Source organism: Phocoena sinus, chromosome 5 (genome assembly GCF_008692025.1).
Source record: "Phocoena sinus isolate mPhoSin1 chromosome 5, mPhoSin1.pri, whole genome shotgun sequence".
Classification (NCBI taxonomy): domain Eukaryota; kingdom Metazoa; phylum Chordata; class Mammalia; order Artiodactyla; family Phocoenidae; genus Phocoena; species Phocoena sinus.
The window spans coordinates 72210498-72232550 of NC_045767.1; the positions used below are offsets into that span (position 1 = coordinate 72210498).

The window sequence follows — 22053 nt, forward strand, 5'->3', positions numbered from 1 at the left end:
CTGTGCCACCAGGGAAGCCCTTGGCGGGTGGATTCTTAACCACTGTGCCACCAGGGAAGCCCTCCTCTTGTTCTTGTGGAAAAAGAAAGTCCTCTTCTAGAAAAGGTACTGGAGGTACTTCCTATGACAAAATGAGGCTTCTTCAATCGTCCAAGTTCACATGTACAAAGTGTGAAATCTCAGAATTGAGATTCAGGTTCTGAATTGTCCTGGACAATGGATCTCACTAGAAATAGAATCATCTCCAGGACCTGTTCAAAGAAGAACTTTCTAACAGTATTCAATACTGGAACACAGGAAACTGTCTCCAAAATAACCAGATCTGTGCAAAAATAAATTTGTTAAATAACATAGGGAAGATTATGAAAGACAGTTTCCAGAATGCCCACATTCATGTGGTTTGTAAAGGTGCGTTTTTCATAAAGATCTGTACAGTTCAAAAGCATGAGATTCTGCACGGGTGGCTCCTTTATTCCAGGAGCGGGCAGAATTTATTTTCATCTTCTATGCATGGGCCACCAAAATAAAGAATGGTCCTCCTCTTCAGTCTTTTCCTCAGGAAAGAATCAGGTTTTCAGGTGTGCTCAGGGGCTCCCTGGTGAAGAGCAGCCACCATAACGACCACTATGGAGCATTTTTCCCTTCCTCACATATGGAACATGAAGAATATTACAGAAAAATCAGAGTTTAGAAGTCACTCTCAAACACACGTAGAAAAATTATTGTCAGAATATTCTTGAGCTTTAAAAAGTTGGAAAAGCCTGTGATCTTTGAACTGTTTCCAGGAGTCAGTGACTCTAAAGGAAGATATTCACCATCAGTGACCCCACCCAGGGTTTCCTTTTGTGACAGTCTTGCCCCATGATGCTCTGGGTCGGCATTCTCTCCAGGTCACCAGGTTTCTGCAATCTCTGTGAGAACCTGCAGCAGCTCAGCAAACGTCGGGCGGCCTTTAGGTTTCTGGAAAAGGGAAGTAGAGGTGGTCAGCTCAGCTTAAGACTCACTCAGACACCAGCTCTAGAACTTGCTGGCGGGACCTGGATCCAGGCTGGTTCACCGCAAATGGAAGAGAAAGACATCTTGGCTGATACGCAGGACATGAATGGCAGTTGAGCGAGGCATGAGTGTGAAAATGTAACGGTAGAGAGCGCTCCAAAAGTAGAATAGCTACAGCTGCAAACACTAGCCACATGTGGCTATTTAAATTTAAATTACTTAAAAGAAGATACATTTTAGAATTCAGTTCTCAGTCACACTAGCCACTTCTCAATTCTTCAATAGCCAGGTGTGGCTACCATACTGGATAGTGCAGACATAGCACATTTCCATCATCACAGAAAGTTCCATTGGACAGTACTGCTCTAGAGATCTATTTGGATGACTTGATACACAGGGTAAAGGAAGAGCTGGGAGAGAGGGGCCTCTAGAGCCCCAAGCCCCCAGGCTCAGCCCCAATTATTCACTACACCTGACCCCCTGTAGAAAGATGGATTTTAGTCAAAAAGCAAAAGCCATGTTTTTCATGAGGCACTTTGCAGGTCTTAGAGCACAGACTGTGCTGTCTTAAGGCTCAGTCAACAAAATCTCCAACCACGAAACCAAGGATTGGAGCCTTTTTCCTACTTCACAGTGGGATGCGGTTTGACTTTGGCTCCAAGAGGAAGCTCCACGGCATCTTTGAAATCCATGGGAAATAGAACTACTCATGGTAGCCATATTCTCACAGAGGTCCCTGGCAGCAGGGTTAGTGGGGAGACACCACCCTTTGTGGCTTGTAAACAGAAGGCATCAATAAAAGGAGAGAGCAAGAAACAACCTAAATGTCCATCGACAGATGAATGGATAAAGAAGATGTGGTACATATATACAATGGAATACTACTCAGCCATAACAAAGAGTGAAATAATGTCATTTGCAGCAACATGGATGGAACTAGAGATTATCATACTAAGTGAAGTAAGTCAGAAAAAGAAAGACAAATACCATATGATATCACTTATATGTGGGATCTAAAATATGACACAAATGAGCTTATTTATGAAACAGAAACAGACTCACAGGCATAGAGAACAGACTTGTGGTTGCCAAGGGGGAAGGGGGTGGCAGGGGGATGGAGTGGGAGTTTGGCAGATGCAAACTATTATATATAGAATGGATAAACAACAAGGTCCTACTGTATAGCACAGGGAATTATATTCAATATCCTGTGATAAGCCATAATGGAAAAGAACATGAAAAAGAATGTATATATATGTATAACGGAATCACTTTGCTGTACAGCAGAAATTAACACAACACTGTAAGTCAACTATACTTCAATAAAATAAATTTTTAAAAAATAAATAAAATTCAAAAATTATAGGACAGAGCAGAAGGATATGTGAGCACACATAAAGGGCTCCTTGAGACTTCAAGAATAAATAGTGGAGCTTTTTGCTGGTGCTGAGGTTGTGCAGGTAGTAAACCCTATGAAACAAGTGTTATCACTGCTAACATAATCACATTTGAATCTTGAGGTGCATAAGCGCCTGGTTTACTTCGTCCTCTTGTCAGCATCTTATTTACTCCTTTCTCTGTCTCCTCTCCACAGATATGTAAAATCTCAAAAAGTATATGTGCATGTACAAGTATATTGCTTAATATACAATATATATTCCTAAGCTATTTACGTTGTTATTGCAAAGATGCTCTTAAGACATCTGTTTGCTACTAACAGCTCACTTAATATTTTTTATGTCTTTCAAGATTCCTTGCAGAACAGTTAATCATATGCAAAGTATTTTCGTACACTGGGGATCTTTATAAAATTAATACTTCTCTGGAATGGAAACAACCATGTCGCTCTTGAAATACTGAATTTTTTTAGTGTTTGTGAATTGGGAGTCAAGTGATTTCTTTTTCAGCCAGGAGGAAATCCTCATCCAGCTGTAGTTTTTTCTGGGCTGAAACAGTCAGCTAGAAAGAGAGAACTGTCAAAATCACAGAGGAGTCTGATGAAGCGGAGTGGTGTGTTGAGTCAGCGCCCAGAAAAGACAGAGGTGGGATATAAACCCTCTGGCTTTATTTTAAAGCTTGGCATTTCAAGTAAAAGAGAAACTGGCCTCCCAGGAGATAATTTTCCGAGTAAAAGTTCCTGGCACTCTTTCTGCCTTCATTCCTATTCTCGTTTAATCTCTCTATCAGGAGTCTTGAGTGCCATAGGAGAGATGAAACCCATTACTTTTAGCCTTGGAAAAGCAAGACAAATTAGAGTGAAGTAAATAAAAACACCATCCTTCTGTTTCAATGTGGAAACTGAACAAGCCTGATTCTACCCTTAGTTTCCACCCAACCAGTTCTTAAAAGGAGTAAAACGTCTCATCACTGAGGCTTTAGTAACATCGAGAGTTTCTGCAGGAACCAACTTCAGCAAGATAAGACTTGGAAAATGCACTGAATTCCTCAGATGAAAGGCCATTGTTAAAAACAAAATGGATTAACGATTTTGTAGTGGAAGTACTTCTGGCTCTCAGGGGTCATTACCGAGAAATAGACACCTTTTCCTGCCATGACGAAGTGCTGGAGTAATGTGGGTGATAAACAGATCTACTCTCAGAGGCTGGAACTGTCAACCTTTGCAGGAAAGTAAGGGACACTCACCTCATGCCAGCAGCTGTACATGACTTCATATATGGAAATCGGTGCCAGGTGAGGTCGGTACAGCCTGAAGCCTTTAGAAATCGCTTCCACAACTTGCAAATTTGACTTATTTTCAAAAGGCATTTTTCCTTCTGTAAAAACTTCCCACATCAAAACTCCTGCAAATAAAATGCATGAAAATAAGAGGTTAGAGAAATGGTTACTTGGAACTGAAACAGCTGTTTCAAATTACAACCCATTATTTTCCTCCTGCAGTCATTGAGTTACAATCATCCAGAATGACAGCAGTTCTATCTAGGAAGCAGACCCTGTGCATCTTACTTTTTGAAGAGGCCTATGAACTGAATATATTCCAAGTGAAAACAATGCCTTTCCTTTTCCATTGGTCATGACTGCCTCCTTATTGGAAGAAAAATGCTGGCAGCGTCTTCATTTCAAAGTACTGCTCATGTCTCCACACCCTGAAATCAATGAAACTTTGCCATTCCATAGAAAATGACAGAATTGTGTGATCCCCTGCTGCCTGCTAAAGCCAAGAGTTTACCAGCCAGTAGATGGCATGCGTTCCCATCTTCCCACCGAAAGAATGCTGGGTAGAGTCCCAGAAAATCTGGCAGGAGCTCTGTTTATAAGTAGGTGTTCAAAAATCATTGATTGAGGGCTTCCCTGGTGGCGCAGTGGTTGAGAGTCCGCCTGCTGATGCAGGGGACACGGGTTTGTGTCCCCTTCCGGGAAGATCCCACATGCCGTGGAGCGGCTGGGCCCGTGAGCCATGGCCGCTGAGTCTGCGCGTCCGCAGCCTGTGCTCCGCAACGGGAGAGGCCACAACAGTGAGAGGGCCGCGTACCGCCAAAAAAAAAAAAAAAAAAAAAAAAAAAAAATCATTGATTGAGTGATGAAACTCCTTCAAGGCTCCCAATTTGAGTTCATTTAATTATTCACTTATTCTACAAATGTGTATTAGGTATTGGTCAGAGGCCAGGCCTGTGCTAGAGCCAGAGGATTCTTAAGACTGAAACCAGTCTATGTGCTCAAGAAGCTCACTGTACAGTGAGGAAGAAAGACAAGTGGTCAGGTAAAACTCAAGGAGTTCTAAATGTTCTACAACCACCTGGTGAGATCCTTGTGTTGCTATCCGCTGGTCTCACAACTTAACTGCTCTCCCGTAGAGCTTATAATGTCACCTGCCAAGACTACCACATGTCAGTGGAGAGCTAATGAGATCAATACAAGCTTAACCTTATTGTGGGCAATAATATTCGCACCCTTTGAGGGTGCAGATGTCTCTCCAAAGCCAAGAAGCCATCCAGAAAGGTACAGGTGAAAGAGAATAGATAGATTATTATACATTTGTTGCCATTTTTTGAAAGTCAACTCAAAGAACAAACTCCATGGGACAGAGGTCCACAGTATCTCTTTTTCAATGAAGAGCATTACCCAATATAAACAGCAATGGATAGATCCCAAGGAAGCCTACGTCCAATTTCACAAAATAGGAAGGTGATCATGTAAATGAGACGGCATCACTCAAAGTCAGACAATGATGTTTATTAATTATGCTCAAGATTTAACGATGCCGTAAGATCAGTTTTTCTTGCAAGTCTCTGTGGTGTGGGAAAGTTGGCTGAGTTGGTTTTCTAGATCAGTAGACTCTGTTATGGTTTTACAGCAAGTGCTCAGTGGGAAGGGAAAAGATCCAAGAGGCAAACTTCAGGTAAGAAGGTGTATGACACCAGTTGCCAAAGACAGCCTGATGTGTTTAGAACACCTAAGACAGAAACACGGTTATAAGAAGACCTTTAGCTACATCATATTAAGAAATCAAAGTTAAAACAGCAATCCCTATTTTATGAGAACCTACTGTATAGCACAGGGAACTCAGTGCTCTCTGGTGACCTAAATGAGAAGGAAATCCAAAAAAGAGGGGACATATGTATACATATAGCTGTTTCACTTTGCTGTACAGTATAAAGTAACACAATACGGTAAAGCAAATATACTCCAATAAATAAATATTTTTTTTAAAAAAGAGCAATCTATATTTTATTAAATCAAGCTCCAACAAATGAACATCGAATTCACTCACCAAATGACCAGACATCAGATTTGCTGCTATACTTATTGAAATGGAAAACTTCAGGAGGGGACCACTTGACTGGGAACTTGGCTCCAGAAGAACTGATATATTCATCATCCAAAACGTACCTAGGGCCATCAGATTTCAGAGCACATTGTGTTAATTACCTCTAAGTTCAGTTTACTTCAAATCCTTTTAGTTAACTCTGATTTCTAAAATACAAAGTATTTTCCACAGAAAGGTTCAGTATACCTTCTCTTCTTGCTATCAAAGTGAGAAAGTAGCCCTTATAAAGTTTCCTTAAACCAAGCCTCAATTGCATTTATTGTATTTGGATCTCAGAAAACCATAGCAATTCTTCAGTCTGAAACATGCTCCACTGATTAGTTATGATAAATTCTTAATTCTGCAAAGAAGCATGCTGATGCGCTAACAACCAAGGTTATTTTTTTAAAAAGATAAATATACATGAAAGAATAAATTCAAAGTTTGATGCCTTATTTTCTTTCTATATACATATAATTTTTGCAGGATAGAGAAGGGTAAAATAAAAGTGTTTGTAATACATCTGGTGTGTAAAATCTCTAATGCCTTTATTCAAATGGAAATAAATCGGGAACAACTATCATCTCCTTTAAAAAAAAATAACAACAGCAACAAAATTAAACACTCTCTCTTTTTTGAAAATCATACACAGTAACATCCAGGTGTGGGAATCTGGAGAAAAGAGAGGATAGCTAACGTGTGCTATGTAGCTCCTTGAGTATGCTATATAGTATTTTTGAAATACTATATATATATAGTATACTATATATACTATATATATTAAATATAAGATTAATATATTTATTAATGCTTCCCCACACACCCACTTGTTTCGCACATACCTCACCTCACCGCACCTTTAAGTCCTTTATTGAGCCAGAGGTCATTCTACTAGAGGAAAGAATGAATAACAGAAAACGAAAGGAAAAGAGCCATTTTTTTATAGCTTTTGAGTTTCAAAAGTCTAGACTTTCCAGAGAAGGAGAAGGACTGAGTTATGAACAAAATATCTGGGAGAATGGCTCATGAATACGAATGATATCTCACTACCACCACCATCCATTCTGCTACAAAAATATCCCTTGTGCTGGGGGTGTGGGAGAGATTCAAAAGGAAAGGGAAGGAGTATTAGACACTAGGGGATGGCTGAGGTAGGGTCCTGTACCCTGCACCCTATGAGGGCTGCCCTAGTCACACTGCAGCGAAAGAAGACCCCACTGCCCTACAGTCGGTTGGTGGGATTCAAGAGCAAAACAGAACCTGTGTCCTCTTTCGCAGGCCAAGCCCTGGGAAACACAGAAAGATTCCAGAGGACAAATGGCTATGGGTGTGCCAAGGCAGACGGGGCCTTAGCCATGTGGAGAGCTCTAGTCATGGCGAATGTCAGACATGAAGGAATCTCACAGGCAGAAATTCAAGATGAGTCAGCAGCCACCTGTGTGGATGGCCAGCCAAAGACAAAAGAGGAGGATGGTGGCTGTAAGGAAGCCAGTGTCAATGGATAACAACAGGGACCAGACAGGCCATCTCTAGTATGTGGCCCCATGAGACACACAGAATTTGGATTGTGACCCTGAACAGCGTCAGGGAGAAGCCCTGAAATCACTGGGATGAAATTTCTAGCAACCTGAAGGAAAGGAGATGCAAAATGTAAACTGCACTGAGTTGCTGAAAATAAGGTCAGATGATTCACACTCTTGTGCTGTAGGCTTAGAGTCAGCTGCTACACTTGATAAGAGAAATGCATGATGATGACAGAAAACTCAGAGCTGAGAAAATAAATTTATTCTTTCTCTATTTCAGAAATATACATATATAAGGAAAGCTTTTTTCTTAACCTTGTATATATATGACAAGTAGACTGAGAAATTCTTCTGAATTTTAAGATACGACATAGTTTTATTAATAACCGCCTGAAAGAAGATCAGAATAGCCCACAGCCTCTGTTGCCCTCACAGCTAACACTGGTGCATGTCCTAAAGTTCAAAGTGGGTCAGCAGGCCATACAACCACATCAACACTGCCCTACAGTCTATTTGTCTGTAGACTAATGTAAGATTCCCTCCTGTGAGTAAACAAACAAAAAAGAATATCACATACCTTGTCATTCCAAAGTCTGAAATTTTTACTATACTTGTAGAACTGACCAAACAATTCCTCGCGGCCTATAGGGAGAAGAAAAGAACCCACGTGTGAATACAAAGTTTCTCTTTCCAGAGTTTCTACTCTCCTTTTCCTTAGTTTCTTCGGGCCCCAGCACTACCTCTCTGTGTGAACAGCCATGTTATTTCATGGTGATACCTATCGATGCTACATATGATTTAATGTATCTGCTCTCATGTGATGGATTTTAATGACTTTTCAAAGAAATGACAAAAAATGAAAAGAAATTTTAACACTTTTCCTTTTTAAAATGTGTAATCTTTCTCAAGAAGTATCCTTGATAAGTGCATCTTGGTATAAAAAATAGTGTGTATTTACAATTTTATCTTCATAAATAAAAAGAGGGAAGTCCAAAATGCATGAAAAATAACAGATCGTCACTATATATCTTTGGGATAGTCATTATATATAATTGCTAATAAAAATAAAGAAACTGTATCTTAACACTTACATTTCATTGAACATAACTCTTTACAATATTTTCATATTTATTAAATTACCACAGTGAACTAAATATAGTACTATATAATTCAGAAACAATCTAGTTGATGCCCAAACAATCCATTTTCAGTCAGCTTAGTCAGGAGAATCATTGACTTAGTTATTTAGCCTCATGTAGGCCAGTGGTTTGATAGAATTTTTCTCTTTTGAGCTAATTTGTGGTTCAGTTAGTTCAAAAACAAAAGCAAAAAACTTGAAATGGAGAGCCAGAAGGAGCCAGTTTGGAAGATGTTGACGAGTGCCAGCAAATGATCTCAAAGCTAAACCACAAGGCAAACCCTCGACCGAGAAAAGACTCATAGTTGGCTAATATCTTTTAAGTGGCATGTAGGTGGAGAAAACAGAACTCAAAGGAAAGCAATCAAGGAAGGAGCCGAGACTAGGAGGGTCTGCAGGAAGCCACCTGGAGCAAATAGAATGACCAGAACTGTCACCTGGCTGAATTTTGAATTCTAATCCTTATCAGGAAGGACAAATTGCAGAGACCAGGAAAGTGAGTTAGGTGGAATTGATACCAGATCCATACATTCAAAAATGTGCTCAATGGCTACTATGGGCTGGACCCTGGGGAATGTGCCATGAGGCACGCAAAACAATGGTCGAGCATTGCTGAGCTTTTCTATGTGCCAGACACTGTTCTAAGTGCTTACGCATATTAATTCATGTAATCCTCCCAACAAGTCCATATGTGGGAGGTGCTATAATTAACACCACTTTACTAGTTATCTAGCTTACTCAAGGTCACATGGCTAGTAATAAACAAAAGCGAGATTTCAACTAGCTCTTGAGCAGGGTTCTCAATCTTGACTGCACAGTGGACTCACCAGGGAAATTTTCCGAAAATGCTGATGACTAGATTCTACCCGCAGAGATTCTGATTTCATTGGTCAGGGGTATGGGCTGGGTACTGTGATGTTTTTAAACCTCCCAGGTGATTCTAATGCACAGCTAAGTTTGAGAGCCATTGCTTGGCAACTTGTATTCTCATAATGCTGAACTGCAGCTCAGAAGTCTACGCCTTGATGTCAAGGAGTTTAGAGTCTAATATTTGTGTAAACAACTATTATAGGAAGTAGTAAATAATAAATGCTCTGACAGTTCTAAGTCATGTGTAGGGAAAGCAGTGGTGTGCTAGGGCCAATGAAATTATGCCTCCTTTCTCTCCCTAAAATATTCCAGCCTGAAAGATAAATAATATGGTCACTCTGGTGATGGCTGATGGAAGTTCAGGATTACCTCTAGATGACAGTATCAGGGACTTCTCAGAAATTCTCAAATTCTCATTGGATTTAATTTGGGAACTTAGAAATGAGACATGGAAGGACATAGAAGGAATAGTATGAATATCATGAATAAATATGGAGCAGATAGAAAATGTTTTTCAAGGGAAGGTAACAAGGCAGGGAAGCAGAGCTATTTGCTTTTGGGGCAAGTCAAGCTTCAATCTTCTTTGTTTGTTTGGAGAGCTGTTCTGAGCACCATGCAACAGAATGGTTTAGCATTCTGACTCCTTCCCAATAATGCCAGTAGTGCTGCTGTGATACTGCAAAAACCTAACCACCTCCACCTGAGGCAGTTTCACCCCCGGGTGAGACCCACTGGGGTTCTTCAGCATTGTATCCAGCACCTGACAGAGTGCGTGGCATATACAGGCACCCAATATATATTTGATTATTGGTTGAAAGAAAGAAAGATAGAAGGAAGAGAAGGAAGAAGAGAGGGGGAAGAGGAAAGAAAAGTAAATTAGTTTTAGTTGATTAGTGTGGTGATTAATTACTTCAAGGCGTATTTAGAGTAACACCTTGCTTGGTTCCAGCATCAATGAGCAATTAAAAATAAAGCTACATGTCGCAACAGGTTACACAAATAGGAAAATGTTTAAAAATTAAGTCAAAGAATGCATTATTCAAAGTATTGAAAGTCCTAACTTATCACGTCCTTCTGAATACAAGTATAATATATACATAATCAGCAAATTTGCACCATACTTACTAAATCCCTGTGGATAAAGCAGTTTCTCTCCAGATACTCCATTCCTTCACAGATATCTTGACATGCACTCAATAGCATCTCCTTCCTAAGTTTTCCTTTCCTCTCTCTGAGATAGTTAAGCAGGCAACCATTTTCCATAAACTCCGTCACAATATAAAGGGGCTTCTGCTGTATACACACTCCATAAAGCTGAACGAGCCTTGAATGAGATAACTTCCTGGTGAAAAAAACACAGACCCGAATCGTTTTTGCATTCTGAAGTGTTTGAAATCAACTGGTGATATTTACCAGCTCCATATAATGTTCATCATCAAACTATGATTAAAATTAACCCAACCACAGAGAAAGTAGAACAGTTTCCTTTCTACTTTATGTGCTGAGAAAGTGGGGTTGAGAGTTTCCGCAGTACTTCCTAAGTCACTGTACATACAGGATAGTACATGTCCATGTTCTGCTTTTCTCTTTTCCATTTTGTAAGCCTTTTGCTTCCTCAGTACTGCTGCTCCTTGCCCAGTTCCTGTTCCCTGAGTTTCAACCTCCCCAACTGCAGCTGCTTAGACAAAAAATTCTGGACAGGAGGGAGGAAAGAGTGATTGATGTGCATTAAAAATATTAAATTCTGAAGAATAAAGGCGTTTAAAGGAAATTTTTAGATTAAGTTGAAGACTGAAAAACATTTACCAATGTGAAACTCTTCTCTGTATTTAGTAATTACACACACACACACACACACACACACACACACGCACAAGTCCTCAAATACTGCCTGTTAAAGTACACACACTAAAATAATCTTTTTTTTTTTTTTAATTTATTTTTGGCTGTGTTGGGTCTTCGTTGCTGCACGTGGGTTTTCTCTAGTTGTGGCGAGCAGGGGCTACTCTTTGTTGTGCTGCGTGGGCTTCTCATTGCAGTGGCTTCTCTTGTTGCAGAGCAGGGGCTCTAGGCGCCCTGGCTTCAGTAGTTGTGGCTCGCGGGCTCTAGAGCGCAGGCTCAGTAGTTGTGGCGCATGGGCTTAGATGCTCCACAGCATGTGGGATCTTCCCGGCCAGGGCTCGAACCTGTGTCCCCTGCATTGGCAGGCAGATTCTTAACCACTGAGCCACCAGGGAAGCCCCCTAAAATAATCTTTTTAGTCATATATACTTCGAAAGTTTGTTTCTTCTCGACTATAGTATTCAGGTTTTAGAGAAATTAGAATTACTTACATATTTTTACTATTATAAATGTAATTAGTTCACATACTTTCCTATATGCACTGCTACTAATAAGCTACATCCAGAGATACAAACCCACAGTTGATCAACTAAAATAAAGGATCCTTTAAAAGCAATGCAGTGTTATAATAATTTAAAGAAAATGTCATGCTCCTAAACAAAAGAGCTGAATTCAAGTTGTTTTATCTCCTATTGATGCATGACCAGGAGCAACTTATTTAAAATTTCTAAGCCTCAGTTTTTTCACATGTAAAATAAGGATAATAAAACCTGTCCTTCTTTCTTCCAATGAATATTAAATGAGATAATGTATGTGAACATATTATAAAAAGTATAAACCATGGTAAAAATATAAAGATAAAATTTTTAATTTTAGTAGAAATTTATGGGCTGAAAAAAAGACTGGTTTTCTTTCATTTTCCTAAATAATCTTTTAGCAGGTACTCTGGAAACACCATGAGTACAGGCCCCCAATTTAGGCTATATTCTAAAATATGGTAATTAAGAACACAGTAGAGATTTGAAGTTACTCTGCTAGTGCACTGGAAAAACTACACGGGATGACAATTTTGGTTAACAATTATGGCCCCTACTATAAGATCTGGCATATAGTAGTTGCTCAATAAATATTTGTTGATTATTATGTTAGCTAAGACTATGGACTTTGTACCCAGACAGTTCACAGTTTTGATTACAATTAGACACTACCAATGTTTTGTTGAGGAACTGTGGGCAAATTACATAAGTTTTCAAAATTTCCTTTTTTTTTTTTTTTTTTTTTTTTTTTTTTTTTTTTTTTTTTTTTTTTTTTTATGCGTTACGCGGGCCTCTCACTGTTGTGGCCTCTCCCGTTGCGGAGGACAGGCTCCGGACGCGCAGGCTCAGCGGCCATGGCTCATGGGCCCAGCCGCTCCGCGGCATGTGGGATCTTCCCAGACCGGGGCACGAACCCGTGTCCCCTGCATCGGCAGGCGGACTCTCAACCACTGCGCCACCAGGGAAGCCCCAAAATTTCCTTTTTATCATGTATAAAATTGGGGTCTTTTTTTTCCTTTTTTTAATTAATTTTTTTATACAGCAGGTCCTTATTAGTCATCCATTTTATACATATTAGTGTATACATGTTAATCCCAGTCTCCCAATTCATCACACCACCACCACCACCACCACCCGCCACTTTCCCCCCTTGGTGTCCATACGTTTGTTCTCTACATCTGTGTCTCTACTTCTGCCCTGCAAACTGGTCATCTGTACCATTTTTCTAGGTTCCACGTATATGCGTTAATATACAATATTTGTTTTTCTCTTCCTCACTTACTTCACTCTCTATGACAGTCTCTAGATTCATCCACATCTCTACAAATGACCCAATTTCATTCCTTTTTATGGCTGAGTAATATTCCATTGTATATATGTACCACATCTTCTTTACCATTCATCTGTCGATGGGCATTTAGGTTGCTTCCATGACCTGGCTATTGTAAATAGTGCTGCAATGAACATTGGGGTGTGTGTGTCTTTTTGAATTACGGTTTTCTCTGGGTATATGCCAAGTAGTGGGATTGCTGAGTCATGTGGTAATTCTATTTTTAGTTTTTAAGCAACCTCCATACTGTTCTCCATAGTGCCTGTATCAATGTACATTCCCACCAACAGGGCAAGAGGGTTCCCTTTTCTCCACACCCTCTCTAGCATTTGTTGTTTGTAGATTTTCTGATGATGCCCATTCTAACTGCTGTGAGGTTAATACCTCATTGTAGTTTTGATTTGCATTTCTCTAATAATTAGTAATGTCGAGCAGCTTTTCATGTGCTTCTTGGCCATCTGTATGCCTTCTTTGGAGAAATGTCTATTTAGGTCTTCTGCCCATTTTTGGATTGGGTTGTTCGTTTTTTTAATATTGAGCTGCATGAGCTGTTTATATATTTGGGAGATTAATCCTTTGTCCGTTGATTCATTTGCAAATATTTTCTCCCATTTTAAGAGTTGTCTTTTCGTCTTGCTTGTAGTTTCCTTTGCTGTGCAAAAGCTTTGAAGTTTCATGAGGTCCATTTGTTTATTTTTGTTTTTATTTCCATTACTCTAGGAGGTGGATCAAAAAAGATCTTGCTGTGATTTATGTCAAAGAGTGTTCTTCCTATGTTTTCCTCGAAGAGTTTTATAGTGTCTGGTCCTACACTTAGGTCTCTATCCATTTTGAGTTTATTTTTCTGTATCGTGTTAGGGAGTGTTCTAATTTCATTCTTTTACATGGAGCTGTCCAGTTTCCCAGCACCACTTATTGAAAGGACTGTCTTTTCTCCATTGTATATCCTTGCCTCCTATGTCATAGATTAGTTGACCCTAGGTGCGTGGGTTTATCTCTGGGCTTTCTATCCTGTTCCATTGATCTATGTTTCTGTTTTTGTGCCAGTACCATATTGTCTTGATTACTGTAGCTTTGTAGTATAGTCTGAAGCCAGGGAGTCTGATTCCTTCAGCTCTGTTTTTCTCCCTCAAGACTGCTTTGGCTATTTGGCGTCTTTTGTGTCTCCATACAAATTTTAAGATTTTTTGTTCTAGTTCTGTAAAAAATGCCATTGGTAATTTGATAGGGATTGCATTGAATCTGTAGATTGCTATGGATAGTATAGTCATTTTCACAATACTGATTCTTCCAATTCGAGATCATGGTATATCTCTCCGTCTGTTGGTAACATCTTTAATTTCTTTCATCAGTGTCTTATAGTTTTCTGCATACAGGTCTTCTGTCTCCCTAGGTAGGTTTATTCCTTGGTATTTTCTTCTTTTTATTGCAGTGGTAAATGGGAGTGTTTCCTTAATTTCTCTTTCAGATTTTTCATCATTAGTGTATAGGAATGCAAGAGATTTCTGTGCATTAATTTTGTATCCTGTGCAACTTTACCGAATTCATTGCTTAGCTCTAGTAGTTTTTAGGCAGCATCTTTAGGATTCTCTATGTATAGTATCATGTCATCTGCAAACAGTGACAGTTTTACTTCCTCTTTTCCAATTTGTATTCCTTTTATTTCTTTTTCTTCTCTGATTGCCATGGCAAGGACTTCCAAAACTATGTTGAATAATAGTGGCAAGAGTGGACATCCTTGTCTTGTTCCTGATTTTAGGAGGAAATGCTTTCAGCTTTTCACCATTGAGAATGATGTTTGCTGTGGGTTTGTCATATATGGCCTTTATTATGTTGAGGTATATGGCCTTTATTATGTTGAGGGCATATGTCTATGCCCACTTTCTGGAGACTTTTTATCATAAATCAGTGTTGAATTTTGTCAAAAGCTTTTTCTGCATCTACTGAGATGATCATATGGTTTTTCTTCTTCAATTTGTTAATGTGGTGTATCACATGGATTGATTTGCATATATTGAAGAATTCTTGCATCCCTGGGATAAATACCACTTGATCATGGTGTATGATCCTTTTAATGTGTTGCTGGATTCGGTTTGCTAGTATTTTGTTGAGGATTTTTGCATCTATAGTCATCAGTGATATTGGTCTGTAATTTTCTTTTTTGGGAGTATCTTTGTCTGGTTTTGGTATCAGGGTGATGGTGGCCTCATAGAATGAGTTTGGGAGTATTCCTTCCTGTGCAATTTTTTGGAAGAGTTTAGAAGGATGGGTGTTAGCTCTTCTCTAAACGTTTTATAGAATTCACCCGTGAAGCCATCTGGTCCTGGACTTTTGTTTCTTGGAAGATTTTCAGTCACAGCTTCAATTTCATTACTTGTGATTGGTCTGTTCATATTTTCTATTTCTTCCTGGTTCAGTCGTGGAAGGTTAAACCTTTCTAAGAATTTGTCCATTTCTTCCAGGTTGTCCATTTTATTGGCATAGAGTTGCTTGTAGTAGTCTCTCAGGATGCTTAGGTGTCTGTTGTAACTTCTCCTTTTACATTTCTAATTTTACTGATTTGATTCCTCTCTCTCTTTTTCTTGATGAGTCTGGCTAATGGTTTATCAATTTGTTTATCTTCTCAAAGAACCAGCTTTTAGCTTTATTGATCTTTGCTATTGTTTTCTTTTTTTCTATTTCATTTATTTCTGCTCTGATCTTTATGATTTCTTTCCTTCTACTAACTTTGGGTTTTGTTTGTTCTTCTTCCTCTAGTTCCTTTAGGTGTAAGTTTACATTGTTTTGAGATTTTTCTTCTTTCTTGAGATAGGCTTGTATTGCTATAAACTTCCCTCTTAGAACTGCTTTTGCTGCATCCCATACATTTTGGATCGTTGTGTTTTCAGTGTCATTTGTCTCTAAGTATTTTTTATTCCCTCTTTGATTTCTTCAGTAATTTCTTGGTTATTTAGTAAAGAATTGTTTAGCCTCCATGTGTTTGTGTTTTTTACGTTTTTTTCCCCGTAACTGATTTCTAATCTCATAGCACTGTGGTCAGAAAAGATGCTTGATATGATTTCAATTTTCTTAAATTTACTGAGGCTTGATTTGTGATCCAAGATGTGATCTATCCTGGAGAATGTTCCATGTGCACTTGAGAAGAAAGTGTAATCTGCTGTTTTTGAACGGAATGTCCTATAAATATCAATTAAATCTATCTGGTCTATAGTGTCATTTAAAGCTTGTGTTTCCTTATTAATTTTCTGTTTGGATGATCTGTCCATTGGTGAAAGTGAGGTGTTAAAGTCCCCCAATATTATTGTGTTACTGTTGATTTCCTCTTTTATAACTGTTAGCAGTTGCCTTATGTATTTAAGTGCTATGTTGGGTGCATATATACCTATATCTATATCTATATCTATATCTATATATGTATATATATGTATCTTCTTCTTGGATTGATCCCTTGATCATTATGTAGTGTTCTTCCTTGTCTCTTGTAACATTCTTTATTTTAAAGGCTATTTTATCTAATACGAGGATTGCTACTCCAGCTTTCTTTTGATTTCCATTTGCACAGAATATCTTTTTCCATCCCCTCACTTTCAGTCTGTATGTGTCCCTAGGTCTGAAGTGGGTCTCTTGTAGACAGCCTATAGATGGGTCTTGTTTTTGTATCCATTCAGCGAGCCTGTCTTTTGGTTGGAGCATTTAATCCATTCACGTTTAAGGTAATTATCAATATGTATGTTCCTATAACAATTTTCTTAATTGTTTTGACTTTGTTTTTGTAGGTTCTTTTCTTCTCTTGTGTTTCCCACTTAGAGAAGTTCCTTTAGCATTTGTTGTAGACCTGGTTTGGTGGTGCTGAATTCTCTTAGCTTTTGCTTGTCTGTAAAGCTTTTGATTTCTCCATCGAATAGGAATGAGATCCTTGCCAGGTAGAGTAATCTTGGTTGTAGGTTCTGCTCTTTCATCACTTTAAATATATCATGCCACTCCCTCTGGCTTGTAGAGTTTCTGCTGAGAAATCAGCTGTTAACCTTATGGGAGTTCCCTTGTATGTTGTCATTTTTCCCTCGTTGCTTTCAATAATTTTTCTTGCTTTCTTAATTTTTGCCAATTTGATTACTATGTGTCTCAGCCTGTTTCTCCTTGGGTTTATCCTGCCTGGGACTCTCTGTGCTTCCTGGACTTGGGTGGCTATTTCCTTTCCCATGTTAGGAAAGTTGTTGACTATAATCTCTTCAAATATTTTCTCGGGTCCTTTCTCTCTCTCTTCTCCTTCTGGAACCCCTATAATGTGAATGTTGTAGTGTTTAATGTTGTCCCAGAGGTCTCTTAGGCTATCTTCATTTCTTTTCATTCTTTTTTCTTTATTCTGTTCTGTGGCAGTGAATCCCACCATTCTGTCTTCCAGGTCACTTATCCGTTCTTCTGCCTCAGTTATTCTGCTATTGATTCCTTCTAGTGTATTTTTCATTTCAGTTATTGTATTGTTCATCTCTGTTTGTTCTTTAATTCTTCTAGGTGTTTGTTCTTTAATTCTTCTAGGTCTCTATTAAACATTTCTTGGATCTTCTCAATCTTTGCCTCCATCCTTTTTCCGAGGTCCTGGATCATCTTCACTATCATTATTCTGAATCCTTTTTATAGAAGGTTTCCTATCTCTACTTCATTTAGTTGTTTTTCTGGGGATTTATCTTGTTCCTTCATCTGGCACATAGCCCTTTGCCTTTTCATCTTGTCTATCTTTCTGTAAATGTGGTTTTTGTTCCACAGCCTGCAGGATTGTAGTTCTTATTGCTTCTGCTGTCTGCCCTCTGGTGGATGAGGCTATCTAAGAGGCTTGTGCAAGTTTCCTGATGGGAGACACTGGTGGTGGGTAGAGCTGGGTGTTGCTCTGGTGGGCTGAGCTCAGTAAAACTTTAATCTGCTTGTCTGCTGATGGGTGGGGCTGGGTTCCCTCCCTGTTGGTTGTCTGGCCTGAGGTGACCCAACACTGGAGCCTACCCAGCTCTTTTGTGGGGCTAATGGCGGACTCTGGGAAGGCTCACGCCAAGAAGTACTTCCCAGAACTTCTGCTGCCAGTGTCCTTGTCCTCATGGTGAGACACAGCCATCCCCCACCTCTGCAGGAGACCTCCAACACTAGCAGGTAGGTCTGGTTCAGTCTCCTATGGGGTCACTGCTCCTTCCCCTGGGTTCCGATGCACACACTACTTTGTGTGTGACCTCCAAGAGTGGAGTCTCTGTTTCCTCGAGTCCTGTCAAAGTCCTGCAATCAAATTCCTTCAAAATTTGATTCTCTAGGAATTCCTCCTCCTGTTGCCGGACCCCCAGGTTGGAAGCCTGACGTGGGGCTCAGAACCTTCTCTCCAGTGGGTGAACTTCTGTGGTATAAGTGTTCTCCAATTTGTGAGTCACCCACCCAGCAGTTATGGGATTTGATTTTATTGTGATTGCGCCCTCCTACTGTCTTATTGTGGTTTCTCCTTTGCCTTTGGATGTGTGGTATCTTTTTCGGTGAGTTCCAGTGTCGTCCTGTAGACAACTGTTCAGCAGTCAGCAGTGATTCCGAGGCTCTCGCAAGAGGGAGTGAGCACACGTCCTTCTACTCCGCTATCTTGAACCAATCTCTAAAATTGGGGTCTTAATAGAACCTACCTCATAGAAATGTGGTGAGGATTCATTAACTCATTCAATAATCCACAAATATTTGTTGAACACCAACTACATGTTAGCTATTATTTTAAGCACTCACCCGGTTGTAGAAGAGAGATAAATAAGGTCCCATTATCATGGAGCTTACGTTCTACTGGGGGAGAAACAAACCAATACACGTGAAGCTTGGGAGTAGTGACAAGTGCTTTGATGGAACTAATACAAGGTGATACAACAGAAAGCATTTGGGGGAGTGACTGCCAATTAAACAGGGTAGACAGGGGAGATCTCCTGGTAGAGGTGACATTTAAGCTGTATGCTTACAAAAAGGAAGGTAATATGCCAAGCTGTATATTCTTGGCAGATAGAGCCCAATGTATGTCAGCTATTTAACTTTTTAAAGATGAATGTATTTGCAAAAGGACATTAGAATAGGACTTTTCCTGCCTCGCTATCAAAAAATCAGGAAAAGGGCTTCCCTGGTGGCTCAGTGGTTGAGAGTCCGCCTACCAATGCAGGGGACACGGGTTCGTGCCCAGGTCCGGGAAGATCCCACATGCCGTGGAGCGGCTGGGCCTGTGAGCCATGGCCGCTGAGCCTGTGCGTCTGGAGCCTGTGCTCCACAACGGGAGAGGCCACAACAGCGAGAGGCCTGCGTACTGAAAAAAAAAAAAAAAAAAAAAAAAAAAAAAAAATCAGGAGAAAAAATCAACTGTGCTCAAACCCAAGAACACATTATGTCCATCTGAAATGACTTAAAAATAAGCATGTAGCCTCATTCCTGCCTCCATAAACTGCCAGGAACTATTTCTCTTCTCCACACTCCACTCAGACACTCAAGTAACCAGAGAGCAACAACCCAAACATTCAAATAAAAAGAACTGTAGTTTATCAAAAGGGATCCTAACAATGTATTATGATATTTGAAGTAAAAGTGATACCTTTTCCCCAAAAGTTTAAACTGCCTTTATGAGATGCATAGATTTGTTTGTTTATTTATTTATTTATTTTAATTTTTGGCCGTGGCATGCGGGATCTTAGATCTTAGTTCCCCTTAGATTCCCCTTAGATCTAAGTTCCCCTTAGATCAAACCCGTGCTCCCTGCCTTGGGAGTGTGGAATCTTAACCACTGGACTGCCAGGGAAGTCCCTAGATGCATATATTTAAACATCTCAGAAGGGGGATTTAAATTCTGATTCTTTCTTTTTGATAGGGATTCTAGTACGACTTCAACTTTCCCTGAATCATATGTCTCCCCTTCGTTCTTTTCTTATTGTATCTATTTAATCCAATACACAGGAATATAATTTTTGTCTGTCCTTTAGATGTAGGAAAACCATGGTCTGATGCAGGTAGTATCAGGGAGCAAAGGCCAGTAGGGTAACCAAGGGGCACAAGAACATCTTTGAGAAACTGATACCACTGGAAAGTTGTGTTTATCGTTAACTTCTCTCAGAATTCATTTTATTCTAAGAGGATGGAAAGAATATTTTGATAGTACTTGGAGTATGGGTTGAGAGGCCCAAGAGACACATTGCTCTGCCTTCAAATAATGGATCAAGTTAATCACCACTGGTTTTGGGGGGTTTGCTTTTGTTTTTGTCAACTGGGGTCTGCAAATTTGGAAGAGAACTAAATCGCTTTGGATAATAAAACAGAATCTAGGTAATGCCACCTGCAGTCTTCCTTTTTTACCACATTGCTTTTCCTCTAAGTAAATGTTCAACAAGTACTTAAAGAATATTGATTTGAATTGTGCCAAATTATTGGCCTGTCCTGGTCCAGCCCAGGTTACTGACATAAACCATAGCCACAGGTTCGACTGAGGCAAAAGGCTGAATCTGGGAAATCCCAGAAGCTAAGAGCAGCATCCAATGATCTGCAAAGAGCCACTTCTGTTAGACCTCATGATTCTCGAATTCTCTGAAAGCAAAGAGTATATCCTTATATTACTATTTAGACAAAATCAAGATTTTTGCTTCTGGGAAAAGGAAAAAAATGTAGTCATTCAGCACCTATTATTGAGCTGAAAAGAATACACCTACTTGTCATTTTCATAGATTATCTCATTCAGTTCACACGCTGATCCAGTGAGTGAGGTATTGTTATCCCCATTTTACAGGTGAGGAAATTGAGGCTTAGAAAAGTGAAATAACTCACCCAGGTCACACAGAGGTCAAATAATTTGCCCAGGTCCCACAACTAGCTTGGGCAGAGTTGTGACACAAATCCAGATGTGACTGACTCCAAAATCTGTGTTCTTTCCATGACACCAGGATGTTGTACGATACTTATCTGGGTATTGTATGTACTTACATCATCACTTTAGCCTCTTCAATGAAATCCTCTTCAGACATGGAGCCTTCATTGATGGCCTTGATAGCTACCTGGACATGTGCTCGCCACTGGCCTAAATAGACCACCCCAAACTGGCCGCTTCCAATCTCCTTTACAAAAGCCAACTCAGATGGATCTATCTCCCACTTTTCTGGAAAAGTAAAACATCCACATTACAAATAAGGAAAAACATGTTAAATTTTTAGAGCTAGAAAAGATTTAGGAATTTTCTCAACCTATTCTCTTCTTTTTCAGAGAGGTTTAAAAAATTTATAAATGAGTGGAAAGGACCTGTAACCATTTTTAATACTCTTATTGTGGCTTAAAAGTATAATTCCAGAATTCAAGTATAAAAATACAAACCTCACTTACTTGGAGAGGAATTATGGATATCAAAACATGCTTTCTCTTTCCAGAGAGACCCAGGATGAAACAGTTCTGTGCCTTTCTAAACTAAACCTGCCGAAACCAGACCTGGAGCCTAAATATTTATGTCCCCAGTCTGTTTTTATCCTGGTGAGTAAACTTGTGAGATTAGATAAAATTTGGGGTCCCCCATCTCAGTTTCTTTTATTGTTCCTTTGCCCACTCCCACCCCTAAAGGGCTTTCCTGCCCTTTCTCCTTTGCGAAAAGTCTAATCAATTCACCTGATAAATATTTTCAATATTAAGATTCTAACCTATATCTAAGTGTATGTTTGAAATGATGCTTGCATTACTGAATATTTCTCACTCTACAGAAGTAAATCAAGAAAAAAAGAACTGTTTTTAAAATAACCCTTTGGAAAACTGAGAATTAAATCTTAACTTTTTAGTAACCACTTTTATACAGCAACACCACCATCTGCTGGAACTTTAAAATAACGCATTTAAAAGAATTGTAATGGCCAGTGACCCCTTGTACCACCAGGCTTTGCAAGGTACTCCCCTTCCCAATAGTAGGTGTGTTTTTAAAATAACATGGGAGAATATATTCATGACCTTGGGACTGACATAGATTTGTTCAACAGAATATAACTATAAAGGAGAATACTGATAGATTAAATTTCATAAAAATCCTATTTATCAAA

At 39.4% G+C, this 22053-nt stretch overlaps 1 protein-coding gene across 3 annotated transcripts in view; it reads right to left on the minus strand.

Annotated features, from left to right (window-relative positions):
- TXK (TXK tyrosine kinase) overlaps positions 1-22053 on the minus strand; it is a 62918-nt gene continuing 40865 nt past the window's right edge. For all 3 annotated transcript variants that reach the window (XM_032632697.1, XM_032632696.1, XM_032632695.1), the window contains 6 exons: positions 20963-21134; positions 10418-10634; positions 7862-7926; positions 5726-5844; positions 3640-3797; positions 1-960 (listed from right to left, as the gene is read on the minus strand). In XM_032632697.1, the coding sequence (XP_032488588.1) occupies positions 892-960; positions 3640-3797; positions 5726-5844; positions 7862-7926; positions 10418-10634; positions 20963-21134 (800 nt within the window). In that variant the 3' untranslated portion in view covers positions 1-891. The remainder of the gene's footprint in view (positions 961-3639; positions 3798-5725; positions 5845-7861; positions 7927-10417; positions 10635-20962; positions 21135-22053) is intronic.